The sequence below is a fragment of the Microplitis mediator genome, chromosome 9, assembly GCF_029852145.1.
Source record: "Microplitis mediator isolate UGA2020A chromosome 9, iyMicMedi2.1, whole genome shotgun sequence".
NCBI classification, from domain to species: domain Eukaryota; kingdom Metazoa; phylum Arthropoda; class Insecta; order Hymenoptera; family Braconidae; genus Microplitis; species Microplitis mediator.
In genome coordinates, this window is record NC_079977.1 from 14,782,584 (window position 1) to 14,796,318 (window position 13,735).

General features: G+C 32.8%; 1 protein-coding gene across 3 annotated transcripts; it reads right to left on the reverse strand.

The window, feature by feature from the left end:
- Positions 1-453: 453 nt before the first annotated feature.
- Positions 454-2,911, reverse strand: LOC130674393 (uncharacterized). Of its 3 annotated transcripts, none has more exons than XR_008991038.1 (3): positions 1,335-2,911; positions 1,042-1,234; positions 454-677 (listed from the first exon to the last, which is right to left on the reverse strand). XR_008991038.1 is itself a non-coding variant. In XM_057479709.1 (2 exons), exons 1-2 carry the CDS (start codon positions 2,790-2,792, stop codon positions 674-676), a joined length of 1,755 nt encoding a protein of 584 aa, XP_057335692.1. In that variant the 5' UTR covers positions 2,793-2,911; the 3' UTR covers positions 454-673. The 3 variants fall into 3 exon arrangements, 1 of the variants encoding a protein (XP_057335692.1); XR_008991039.1 differs by having other exon boundaries at positions 1,042-1,252; XM_057479709.1 differs by having other exon boundaries at positions 1,042-2,911.
- Between the last annotated feature and the right edge of the window lie 10,824 nt (positions 2,912-13,735).

Genomic DNA, 13,735 nt, shown 5'->3' on the forward strand with positions numbered 1-13,735 from the left:
GAATTATAAAACCGTTAATCTTGACATTTAGCTAAAATTTCAAATTTTACTTAGTTAAAGTTCATATATCTTTTTAAATATTGATTTTAGAGATTTTACTTATGAAAACTTTTTTGTAGAAGACTAAATTTTCTACAAAAAATGTCATGTACTTTTTTTCCCAAAAGTGAACCGTTTACAAGTTAACAACAAAAAACCACTAATTTCGTAGGAAATTAGACTTTCAAGGCTTCCACGAGGGCTGTAGTTGAAGGTACTGCTAAGCACATACAGGCTTTTTCAAAGAGCATACAATTCTCTTCCAAGAAAACTTTGAACTGATAAGATGCGTGAATATGGGGCTGAGTTTTATACGATAAAAAGAAAAGAATCAAAATTTACATGCTTTTAGCATGGGAAAACTTCAACGACGTTGTTCCATTTCTTAAAATTGTTATTAAGGGGTTAGGGGTACTCAGGGGTATGAAAAAATGATGATTTTCAATAATTTTTTTTTTGTAGTTAATTACTTTATTTGACAAAAATAAAAACATAGCTTTATTAGAACACGTTTCGATTTGACTTCACGAAAATTTCAAAAAAAAAAATTAATAATTCAAAAAGTTATCGCTGTTTTTGTAGAGCCCGTTCCTCCCGAAGTCCTTTGCGGTGATCATCATAAGTCCTTGGAGATTCATCTAAAATCAATCGGACAAGAAAAATTAGTTTTATTAATAGATAATCTTGTGCCTGATCGAAGCTTTTTTTTTTTTTTTCGAAATTAACAAAATGGCGGCCTCAGGAAATTTTTTTCAAATTTTCGAGAAAAAAACCGACAGTTTATTGTTAAAAAAAAATCGAAATTTTGAAAAAAAAAAAAAATCCTTCGATCAGGCACGAGTTTTTAATGTATTTCAAAAGTACAATAAATTTTATTGAAATCTACCGAGCAGTTTTTAAGTTACAGTGATCACCAGTTCAGAAAACATAGTTTTGAGAAAAACGCATTTAAAGTTTTGCTATGGATTTATGTCGAATTATAAGAATTATTTAATAACTTACACTGAGTCATCTATTCCTGGACCATATAATAGCTCTTCAGCCGACATAGCAGCTTCCAAAATATCGATTTGCTGGTGCCTACGTTGCAATCGACCTTCTCGGGTGTTATCATTAGCGCGCTTATCTGCTACTTTGATACGTGCAGCATCCATTCTTTCTGCATACCGATGAGAATTAGGCCCACAATTAAGTCCTAGTGTATTCATCAAGACTAATAATGAATTTATACCCTCATTAAATATACACATAGCAACGTATGCAGCTATTTGTACGATGGTAAAACTAGTATTTACCGTTTTTGGGCATATTTTCCATACTAGTTGGTTAAAGCTTTCATTATTATTCTGATTGAATCCACCTACACATCTTGAAAGTAAATTTTCATTACTAAGATCTTCGTATATAGGCTTGATAGCTTTTAAAACATCAGAAGGTAAAGGAGAATAATCGTGAGAAAAGGTATCAAGCTCTCCTCTTGCTTCAGCGCGCTGGTAAGAGCACCAAGATTCTTCGCCTTTTGGACACATATCATGATTCGGTTTTTCATCACTCGAGCCGTAGTGATAAAAGGTTGCCATTATAGCAGATTTCATATTTTCAATAGAATCACAATGCCGGCGTATTGCTAAACCATAGTACACAGTTAGTTTGTCTATTAATTTTCCTGTGAGCTTACCTCGACCACCAAGACCTTTTTGTTTACTCTTCAGCGTACGTAATCGACTCCCCATCCGCTTTTGGACATGCCCTATACATTCCTTTTTATTTACAGTTGTATTTTCGTAAGGATCTGATTTTATAATTCCTGAATAGGTCTTGGAGTCACCATCACCAATATAGTTGGCATACTTAACTCCATATTTAGTTTCAGAATACGAAAACATTTCGACCATCGCATCCACCTCCATTTTCCCAGAAGACCCTTGATGATTAGCAGAACACACATCTTCATGCGATTGATACCATTCCTCGAACTCAACAGTATTTGTTTTTTTTTTCCAATACTCACATAGCTTACAATATGCACTTTTAATGTTTATGTCAAGAATCTTTCCAGTAAAATAGCCAATTATAGAAGAAACTCCAAATGACGATGTATATCCCCGTTTTTGCCAGGTTCCATCTCCCGATACAGTTAGATGATTTATATCTTCATTTTCAGTTGTTGGCATTGCTTGCTTTTCTTCATTCACAGCTTTCGTCATGAAGGTTTCTGCGACGGCTTTACTACAATTCAAAATCTGTTTCAGTAAAATTGTATGCGTAGATTTATCTAAAAAAGACGGCATGTCCATCAGGCCGCAAAACTTGCACAATCCTTCGTATCCTATTCCTAGTATTCTCATTACAAAAATGAAACGTCTGTTTATTTCATAAGAATGCCCAACGAAAGAACAGGAAGGAATATATTCATTTCCACAGTTATTACATGCAACTACAATTTTGAATCCCAGCCCACGTGTACTTGCTGTTTGAAACACTACATTTCCATCACATTTTTTACATTTTATAAGAGCAGAAATTGCAGTGAATACCTGAATAAAATTTATTATTCGAAATTCAGTACTGCTGTCTTCAGGTACATCATCTTCAGTGTTTTGTTTTAATTTTTTAGAAGATGTACTCTGAATACTTTCATCACGTTCGGCTGTTTTCGGATTAAAAACATTCTTTCTTTTGACTGAACGCGACTTATTAATTTTTTCAGAACTCCGAAGTTCTCTTGAAACCTTTCTAGAATCACGTCCCATGGTTAATAATTTAATTCACTTGAGAAATAATTTATCACAAAACTATCGACTGATCAGTGCAACGACTACAGGTATACTGGCAACCAAAAATTATTTTTCAGTTCTTGTACTACCTACAAATTGTGAATATATGTAGAAGGATATATATATATATATATATATATATATATATATATATATATATATATATATATATAATTATAAATACATTAAAATGGGGAGATATTCATGACAATGAAACCCGAAAGGTCGGTTGCTTGCAGCTGTTTCTAGCTACCTGCTCTCGAATGCCACGTAGCACCCGAGCGTCCTTTGGTCATTGTTAAATAACTCGAAAAGAATTTGTCGGATTCACTTCAAATTTTCACACAATATTTTTAAAATATTATACTTTAAGAAAATGCAAAAAAAAAAAAATCGATTTTTTGAAAATTCTGACTACCCCTAACCCCTTAAGAGCTCAAAATTTCACTGAATTTTTATTTTTACATGTAGAACAAGATTTTTGATGGGGAACGAAAAAAAAAAAATCTTCGTTTCAAACGGAGCACCCTAATACATATACAAACGAATTGTAAATTGCAAGAATTTGAAGTTCTATACCTGAGGTTGAGTCTATTAGTCAACATCTGTATGCAACATGTCCAAATATCATAATCCTACAATTTGTGACACCCGGAAAAGGGAAATTTATGAAACAAATTTTTGTTGTTGAGCAATAAACATGAAAGTTTTAAGTTGTATTTTAGTATTTTATAAATATAAAAAAAAATAAAACGTACGTACAAAAGAAGAAAACTTTGTTTCTCAAATTTTATGTGTTTACACAATTCAAATTTATGGGTCGACCCAACGAAATGTTGAATGCGAGCTCTTAACTTGCTTGAACAATGCCTTTGCTGTACCAATGTATTGCTATAGTATCTGCTTAAGTACTTTAAGTACTTAAAATTCTAAAAATAAACTGATCAGATACAACTACATTAAAATTTTATTTTATCTTATAGAAATAAAACCAGAGACGACGGATTAAATTTTTAAGAATTTGGTAAATAAATTTGAAAGCTGTTTCAAATTTAAATAAAATCATCCCGACGAAGAGATAACGATAACGATTTCCGAAGGCAATGCGGTTTTAAAAACTCAATCTGGATCTGAATATAAAGCAGGTGTGTTTGGATCTATAAAAATAAATAAAATTTTATTTATATATTCTAAAACCAATATTAAAATTACTTGGTTCATGATATTGTGTTGGGTCATCTCAATGATTGTGACTGCTGTGCATTAAACTGTTATTGAGAGGACTAGAGCTTTCATATGTATAATCTTGATGTTCAGATACATATATACTGGCTCGTCTTGTTGTTCGAACCATATTTGTCGTTCGATCAACCGTGTTAGAGGCACAGTTTTTGGTATCCATAAAATTATTAAATTCATTTCCGGAAATATTTTATAGATAAACTAACACTTTTAGATGAAGAGTGGAAATTATTAAACGAGCTAACGAATAATGTCGAGAAAACAGGAAAAAGGTCTGTAATGCCAAAAAAACTAGAATCCAACCAGAAGACATTGATATACTCGATCAAGACGCGCTGCTGAAGAGTGATGACGAAGATATGAACGAAGCGATAACAAAGAAACGAGTGATTGACAGAACGATGGAACGACGGAACGAAACAAACGAATTGAAACGACTTCAGTTGACTCGTTTGGTAAAAAATAACCTTTTATCACCGACATTAAGAAGTAGGATTTTTCATTTAAATATATCAACTCAAATTGTTCAATTACAGAAAATATTGCCAGTACTGTTACTCAAAAAGACGACGTGTCAGAAGTTGTGGGCAAGGCAAACAATGACAAACTAAGCGAAGTGCTGAAGCAGTTTTGTACTGCTACGAATAACAATACGATACACCAAAACCAAATTTTGGACGGTATCGTTAATTCTATAAAGAAATTAGAAAATTCTCAAAAAGAACATGTAAATGAATTGAAACGAACCCAGGAAAACTTAAATAATCTAACTAAAAGGTTTGATGATTTAATTAAAAATTCATCGAACGGCGAAAAAGTTGATATTGATAACGAAGTGTTGAACGATGGTCAGAACAGTACAATTTCTGAACTGGTGCGACAGGAGGTAGCAAAATTGACCAGAAACCACAACACTATGACCAGCTCCATTGCTAACGATATGACTGATAAATTTGTGGTCATAAATAAAGATTCAGGAACACGACGTGACTATAAACTGACACAGCAAACGAAATATGAATATTTTTATGACTATTTTTCGTCAGAATTAATGTCGAATGATTTACTATATGTGATTGACCCGAAGGTAAAATTAACCAAAACTTTTGACGAGACAACGACTGAAAAAAATAAATTTAAAGTAAGAGACATTCTTATTAATCGACTTGTTCAATATTATCATTCAAAAGTTATTTATTTAAAAGATCCAACAGAAACCCTGGACAAAGTACATAATTTGAATCTTGAAGAAATTTGAAGAAATTGTTCGCAGATAGAAAAATCTTCCTGGTACCGAAACTCTTTCGGAGGAAGAAGAACGAGATGCATTCTATAACGCAATTATGGCTACAGCTCCTGAGGTACAAGCTATAGAGTTTGTAACTAAAAACACAACTGGCAAAGGTCTTAGTTATGAGAAACTGAAAATGTTTCTTATGCAGGCCGAAGCGAATAAAAATCAAATTAATGGAGAAACAAGAGCAGCGTTTACAGCCAAACGAGATCCTAAAGATCGATGTTTTGAATGTGATGACTATGGACATCCCAGTAGTGATTTTCCGTATTAGGGGACTGGTCTCTGAAAGTGTTACGAATGTAATCAGTTTACAACGCACAAAGCCAGCAAATGCCCACAACGAATTGCACGACGAAATAAAGAGCGCAACATATCATTCGGCCGTGGCCGAGGTTTCATGAGATGAAACTCTCAAGCAAAATTATTCAATCGTCGCAACGATAATTGACAGCTTCTGAAGCGGAGGAACAATGACAACACAGGGAATTTCGAATCAGAGGGGTCAAAATTCAGTAATAAACGAGGTTGAGGTCAATTTAAGAACTTTAATAAAGGTTCAAGCCAGCCCAGACAATTCAAAAATACAAAAGCAGGTGACACGAAGACAACAAAAGGTAAAGTACTTTTGACTGATTCAATGTTTATATCAAACGACAGTTATGCATGCGATTTAAATAATCATACGAACGAAAAGCTAAACGAATTTGAAAGTGATATTGATAAAAGTCAATTAGTTGCTTAATTTTTGGCGGATTTCAGCGCGACGGAACATGTAATGAATTCAAAAATAATTTTTAAAACGTTTAATGAAAGAAACTGTGGAGTTATTAAATGCGCTAACAAAAACTCTTCAGCAGACTTAAAAACGGATGGAGAGGGCCTAATTGAAATAACTCTTAATAACGGTCAGACCATTAAAGTAGATAGTGTAATTTGTGCAAAGGCTTTCTCTGATAACTTACTGTCGTTAAGAAAATTTGCTGAAATGGGGTTGAGTATTTACTTAGATAACAAAAAGATAGATATTTTTGATCCAGTTGCTACCAAGTCGTTTATATCGGGTGTGTACAATAAATCTAATTGGATTATTGAACTGGACATTAATAACAGTAAATTAAATGAAAGGAAAAAGAATATGAAAATATCTAATGAACGAATTGTAGCATATTTGAGAAAAGATAATAACGAAATTGTAAACGAGACGAGGTATAAAACACAAAGTGTAACGATGCGATAAAGTTTAATGTCAAACAATGAGAATTCTATAAATAATTTAGTGAACGAGGGGCTAGAAAATAGTAAAACAGTATCTGAAAAGACTACAAAACTAAAAACGGCAGAAAACGATGTGTTGAACGAGAGTGAAGAAAGGCTTTGCGAGGAAGCGCTAAATTCTAAGGTAGAAAAGAAAATAATTTCTGAACATTCAAACTTTGATACTACGATTTGGAATAGGAAATTTAACGATATAGACGAATTGCCAATTATTGAGATACAAGATAACGAATCGCCGTTTGGTGAGAAATATAATAAATTCTACAAAAATAACAAAGCAATGCTTTGTCATTCTAGATTGGGACACGCATCCTTAGGCTATCTCAAAAGTTTGCAGAAGAAATTTCCTGAAAATAAAAAATTACAAGAAGCAATCTTTCACGAAACGATTTTAGATTGTGAAGTTTAAATGATATCAAAAATTAACAAACTGCATTTCAATACGACACGTAGGCGAGCGATTGAACCTTTACAAATTATTCACTCAGACACAATGGGACCCATAAATCCTCCTACTCATCCTAAGGGTTACAGATTTATTTCAGTGTTTATTGACGACTTTTCGAGACTTGCTATGGCTTATCCCATGAAAAATAAAAGCGACACTGGTTACTGTTTTGAAGCATTTGTACGAAGTGCACGAAACTTGTTAGGACGAGATGCAAAAAATTGTTATTTACGATCTGATCAAGGAACTGAATTTACTGGGGGTTATACAACAAAAGTCTTAAACAAATTAGAAGCTGAACAGCAATTTTCTGATCCTGATACTCCGGAACACAATGGTGTCGCAGAACGATTCAATCAAACCATTCAAAAGAAAGTAAGATCATATATGTACGATGTGAAATTTCCGGAAAATATGTGGGATTTAGCTTCAAATGCGGCTGTATATACTTATAATAGGACTTTACATAAATCTAACGACGTGATTACACCCATGAGCAAGTTTGCATCGCATCATCATTATGATAGAAATCAACTTAGACGATTTGGGTGTTTAGTATATATTAAAGTACAACGAAAGACGGGGCCTAAATATCGATTTGAAAAACGACGTGTGATTCTAGTTGGTTATACACCTACTGGATATCAACTTTTGAAACCTGAAGAAGGTAAATTTTATGAAAGTCAAGATTTAAAATTTAACGAGAAGCTTGTTTACGGAGACAAGTATGAACGAGACAATATAAAAGATTGGCCAGTTGAAGATGTGAAAATAAATAAAGATAGCTGGTTCATCAAATTTACTGATGAAATCAACAGCTGTGAGGAACTATCTCAAACGGAGGGAGAATCATAAAGAAGACGGGGACGGCCGCGGAAAAATTTAATAAATAATTTAATGATGTGAAAGAAACGAGTGATTGTGTCAAAATTAATGAATCTAGTGTTCTGAAGATTCCTGAAATATCGAACAACGATGATATTGAGGGTAAACTATTATTTGCTGCTAGACTGAACGATGATTATAATAAGAAAACAGAAAATCTTGAAGACAAAATGTACTATGCCCTACTTGCTAAAATAAATCGAGATCCTATTTCGTATAATCAAGCAATGCAAACGAATGATGTAGCAAATTGGAAAGAAGCGATTGATGGCGAGTTAAATTCAATGATTAAAAACGAAGTGTGGGAAATTGTTCCACGACCGAAAACGATGTGCAACGGTAAAAATGCTAACATAATTGATTCACGATGGGTATTTAAGAGAAATATTGAAAAAGATAACAAAATAAAATTTAAAGGTAGGTTAGTAATTAGAGGGTTTAAGGATAGAAATATATACGAATTGAAGGAAACATATGCACCAGTGTCCAGATTACCTCTGGTACGATCTGTAATTTCCATAATTAACAAATATAATTTGAGCGTGTGTCAATTAGACGTTAAGACTGCGTTTCTAAATGGCATTATAAACGAAGAGATTTATGTGGAAAGTCCTGATGGAGTTCAGATTTCTGAAGAAGACAGGAAAAATTAAATCTGCAAAATTAAACGAGCATTCTACAGTTTAAAAATTAGTCCTAAACGATGGAACGAAAGATTTACCGATGTAGTCTTAAGTGTTGGTTTGAGTAACAGCAATAGTGAACCATGTTTGTTTACTTGGCGAAATGGAGAGATATTTTTAATTTTATTACTGTATGTAGACGATATATTAATAGCAGGTAACGACGAAAACAAATTGAACGAAGTGAAAACTAAATTGAAGAGTGAGTTTGAAATGACTGACTTAGATGAACCGAAAGAATCTTTGGGTATTTTTATTTAAAGAGACCGAAAAACTCAAACTATAGTTATTAATCAGGAACGTTACGTGGACAAGATACTTGCCAGGTTCGATATGAGTAATGGCTGTCCTCAAAAGACCCCTATGGTTACTACTCAAGTTGCCAATAGAAATCGGAAACTGAAAGAACAAGAATATGACGACGAGCTGTTACGAGTGATTAAAACGATTGATAACATACCATATCGTAAAGCTGTAGGTAGTCTGAAATACATTTAATTACCATTGTAATAGTATAATTTACATTTAAATATATAATATAAATATGTACTTTTGTAATTAGAACAAATAAGGTATAGTCGGGAGGGAGTGTTGGAATTATAGAGCGCCTATACTATTTGTCATACGCAGCGTTGTACGCAGCGCCCTTTGGGCCGCTATCCCCTCCCTTCCGATTCTGGTCCTGTACCCCTATGTATTTTTGGGTACATACTTTACTCTCTCGAGAGATCTCTGACAGGTTGTACATCTGACAAGTGTTTTAATAAACTTCAGACTCATATTATAATTAACAGTTGTTCTTTACTTTTAATCCATACCTCTAACATATATATATTAGGGTGATTTAAAAAACAAACAAATTTTTTTTTTATTTCAAACAGGTTAAAAAGTTTCGTTTAGATAAAAAAGACGCCTGTCAAAATTAGAGCTCTTAATATTAATATTACCATTGTCCGCATTGCACTTTTCTATTTCCCATAAGGATAACATGGAAAAATTTTTTTTATGTCTTCTGATTTTTATAAGTAGTTAACGATGCGTCATAGGAATAATTGGCAGGCATATTTTTGTAGGGAATTGAATGTGCTACAAAAAAAAATCCTTATCATTTTATTGAAAATCTATTTGTTCGAAAGTTATTTGAGGTTAAAGTCGAATTCATATTAAATTTTGAGATTTTCTTACTTTTCCGGCGAAACTATCAGACCTATTACAAAATATCAATGGAACTTTTTTGTAGACAATTTGATTCCCTAGGAGTTATTTCGAATAAAGTTTTTTCGAATTCCGCTTTGTTTTCTCGTTATTTTTATTTTAATGTCATGCTCAAAAAAAAAATAGTCTTCTGATGGATTTTAAGTTATGTTATTCTTATGGAAAATAGAAAAGTGCAATGCGGACATTGTAAATATTGATATTAAGAGCTCTAATTTTCACAGGCATCTTTTCATATCTAAACGAAACTTTTGAACCTGTTTGAAAGAAAAACAAAAGGCATAGCCGGATTAATATGGGAATTCTGCCCCCGTGGCTCTTTTGACTCAAACTTAGGGGGTCGATTTGGTGTCGAATGAAAATAATTCACCTCAATTTTTTGCTCTTTAACTCAAACGGTATTCGAAAATTTCAAAAAAATCTGTTTTTTCGAAATTATTTTAATTTTTACAGTAAAATTCGGAATTAATCAATGATGATTTTTTGCCTAATTCTTACGAGTCCAAAACATGAAAAAATCATATGATCGTGATTCTCAAACGGAAAGCCGATTTTTAACAGAGAAAAGAAAATTATAATCTTTTTTTGTTAGCCTTTTTTGAGATATGTCACTCACCAAAATTTGTCAGAAAATGGCCTTCATACTCCTCTATACTCACGAGTTTTTCCGAATTTTTTGAATTGGCGGAACAATTAAAAAAAAATTAAAAACTCATTTTTTTCTTAAAATCTTGCGTTTTAACAAACTTATATTTTTTTTTAGTACAAATAAATACGTGAAAATTTTTTTTATTATAATTTTTTTTTTCTGTATCAAAATTCGAAATGTTTCCCAATAGTATGAAAAAATATATAAGTATTAGAGTGTCCCAAAAAAAACAAATATATTTTTTTCAGCGTCTTATGAGCTCAAAAGTTACTTCTTATCATAAGAAAAATCCTCACCGAATTTCAGCCAGATATCTTTAAAATTGAGCTATCACAAAGGGCGGTCCCCTTTCCCATTTAAAATACACGCGAAAATTTTTCATTTCAGTTTTTCGTTATTAAGACTATGAAAAATTTTTTTTTTAATTCCGCCTAGTTTAATTTTGTAGAAAATTGAATTCTCTACAAAAAAGTGTTCAGGCATTATATACGTCGAACGAACTGGGAGAAAGTTACGGGGTCTCAAAGATCAATAAAAATTTAGTTTCCTCAATAGTAATTTTTTTAAAATTATTTTTTATTTTTATTCGATCAAAAAATTTTTTTTTCAAATTTTGACGAGCACATTCTTGTAGAAAATTTAATTTCCTAAAAAAAGTATCTGATATCATATATATGTCAAATGAATGAGTAAAAAGTTATAGTGCTTGAAATGTCAACGAAAAGTTAAGTTTAAAAAATATTAAATTTTTGAACTTAACTGTCAACAAAAAAGTGAACTTCATTTTTCGTTGACATTTAAAGACCTGTAATTTTTTTCTTATCCATTCGACGTATATAAGATATTAGATATTGTTTGTAAATTTTCTACAAGAACGTGCTTCTCAAAATGTGAAAAAAAAATATTTTGATAGAACAAAAATGAAAAATAATAAAAAATAATTTAACACTGATGAAACTGAATTTTGTTGATCTTTGAAGCCCCGTAACGTTTTCCAAGTTTGTTTGACGTACATAAAGTATGAGCACCTTTCATAGAGAATTTAATTCCCTATGAAAGTATACTAGGCGGAATTGAAAAAAAAAATTTTTTTCATAGTTTTAATAACAAAATACTAAAATGAAAAATTTTCGCGTGTATTTTAAATGGGAACGGGGACCTCCCGTTGTGAAAGCTCAATTTGAAAGAAATCTGTCTGAAACTCGGTGAGGATTTTTTTTTATAATATAAAGTAACTTTTGAGCCTGTAAGACGTTGAAAAAAATAATATTTGTTTTTTTTGGGACACCCTAATATGTATTACCTTTAAGTGTCGTTTGAATCTTTAATAACCCTTATAATGACTGTAGGCTACTGATTCTTTATGTTTATCTTTTGCGAAGATATAATTTTGGTAAAAACGAATTTTCTACGTATTTATTTGTTCTAAAAAAAAATATAAGTTCGTTAAAACGCAAGATTTCAAGAAAAAAATGAGTTTTTTATTTTTTTTTAATTGTTCCACCAATTCGAAAAATTCGAAAAAATTCCTGAGTATAGAGGAGTATAAAAGACATTTTCTGACGAATTTCGGTGAGTGACATATTTCAAAAAGGCTAAAAAAAAAATTATAATTTTCTTTTCTCCGTTAACAATCGGCTTTCCGTTTGAGAATCACGTTCATATGATTTTTTCATGTTTTGGACTCGTAAAAATTAGGGAAAAAATCATCATTGATTAATTCCGAATTTTACTATAAAAATAAAAATAATTTCGAAAAAACAGGTTTTTTTAAAATTCTCGAATACCGTTTGAGTTAAAGAGCTAAAAATTGAGGTGAATTATTTTCATTCGACACCGAATCGACCTCCTAAGTTTGAGTCAAAAAAGCCATGGGGGCGGAATCCCCATATTAATCCGGCTATACCCTTTGTTTGTTTGTTGAATCACCCTAATATGTATATATATATATATATATATATATATATATATATATATATGTAGCGTTGCTACTAGGTGACGCGATCGAAAAAATTCGACAGTTTCCGTCGAACATCGATTATTTCATTTTATCCATCTCTACCACATTGGTGGGGACAATTAGTAATAGACCGTGGGATTGTACACACGCATCCAGGCTACTTACTTTACTGTATACTTACAATCACTGTGTTATTTCCGTTTATTTAAATAAAACATTTGTTTAAATTAATTAGTTGGTTTTAATAATTCATATTATCACCTCAACCACTAAATTGGTGACCCCGACGTGATCTCTTTTTAAGGGAAGCGTCGAACACGTGTATTACACAGTGTGCAAAAATTTCGCGAGTTCTCGTGTTGTTTTCCCGCGAATATTTTGTCGCGTTGCCGTTTAATCGGCGAGACCGTGATTTTGTACTCACAGTTATTTTTGTGTGAATTTATTTTTTAATTAATTAGTGCAGTGATTTTTGTTATCATTGTGCAGTTTTTTTATTCTTTTATCACCACTGGTGCATTGCTGGGCATCTTATGGACGTTATGCCGCATCAGTGTTGATTCGAGGGACCTTTAGTGCGAATCGAATAGTGGTAAAAGTTTTCGCGAGCTGTGATAAAAAATTGTAATGAATTTTTCGTGCAGTGTCGCGTATAATTTTCTTTCCGTTGCCGGAAATACCATCGAGGATTAGGCCGATTTGCCGGCTGTACATTCCTGAGCCGTGCGTCATCGATAATCTTCGGTAGCACAATACCGAATTCAATACATTTTCAGTAGGTGATGTCAGACTCGAAAATCGACGGCGACGAGAAAATAAAATCCGAGTCATCTGACGAAGACAAATTTAAATCTAATTTATCGGGATCATCGTCGTTCACGTCAGTTAAATTAAATACGGCCGTGAACATCAAAGCACCCCAGTTCAGTACGGAGAATCCGAAACTGTGGTTTGCGCAGGTTGAGGCGCAGTTTGCAACATATCAGGTAGCAACAGAACGCGCCAAATTTGACCTGGTGATACCGCTGCTTGAAACCCGCATCGCTGCTGAAGTACAAGACACCATCGTCAATCCTCCAGCAAACACGCCTTACAGCGATTTAAAAGCCGCCCTGATAAAATGCTTCACGAGATCCGAGGAAGCACGGATTTCTCAGCTCCTCGACAGAGAGAGACTTGGCGACGGAACTCCTTCGCAACATCTACGTCATCTGCGTACACTAGTTCCCGGCATTGATGACGCTATTATTAAAGCACGTTGGTTT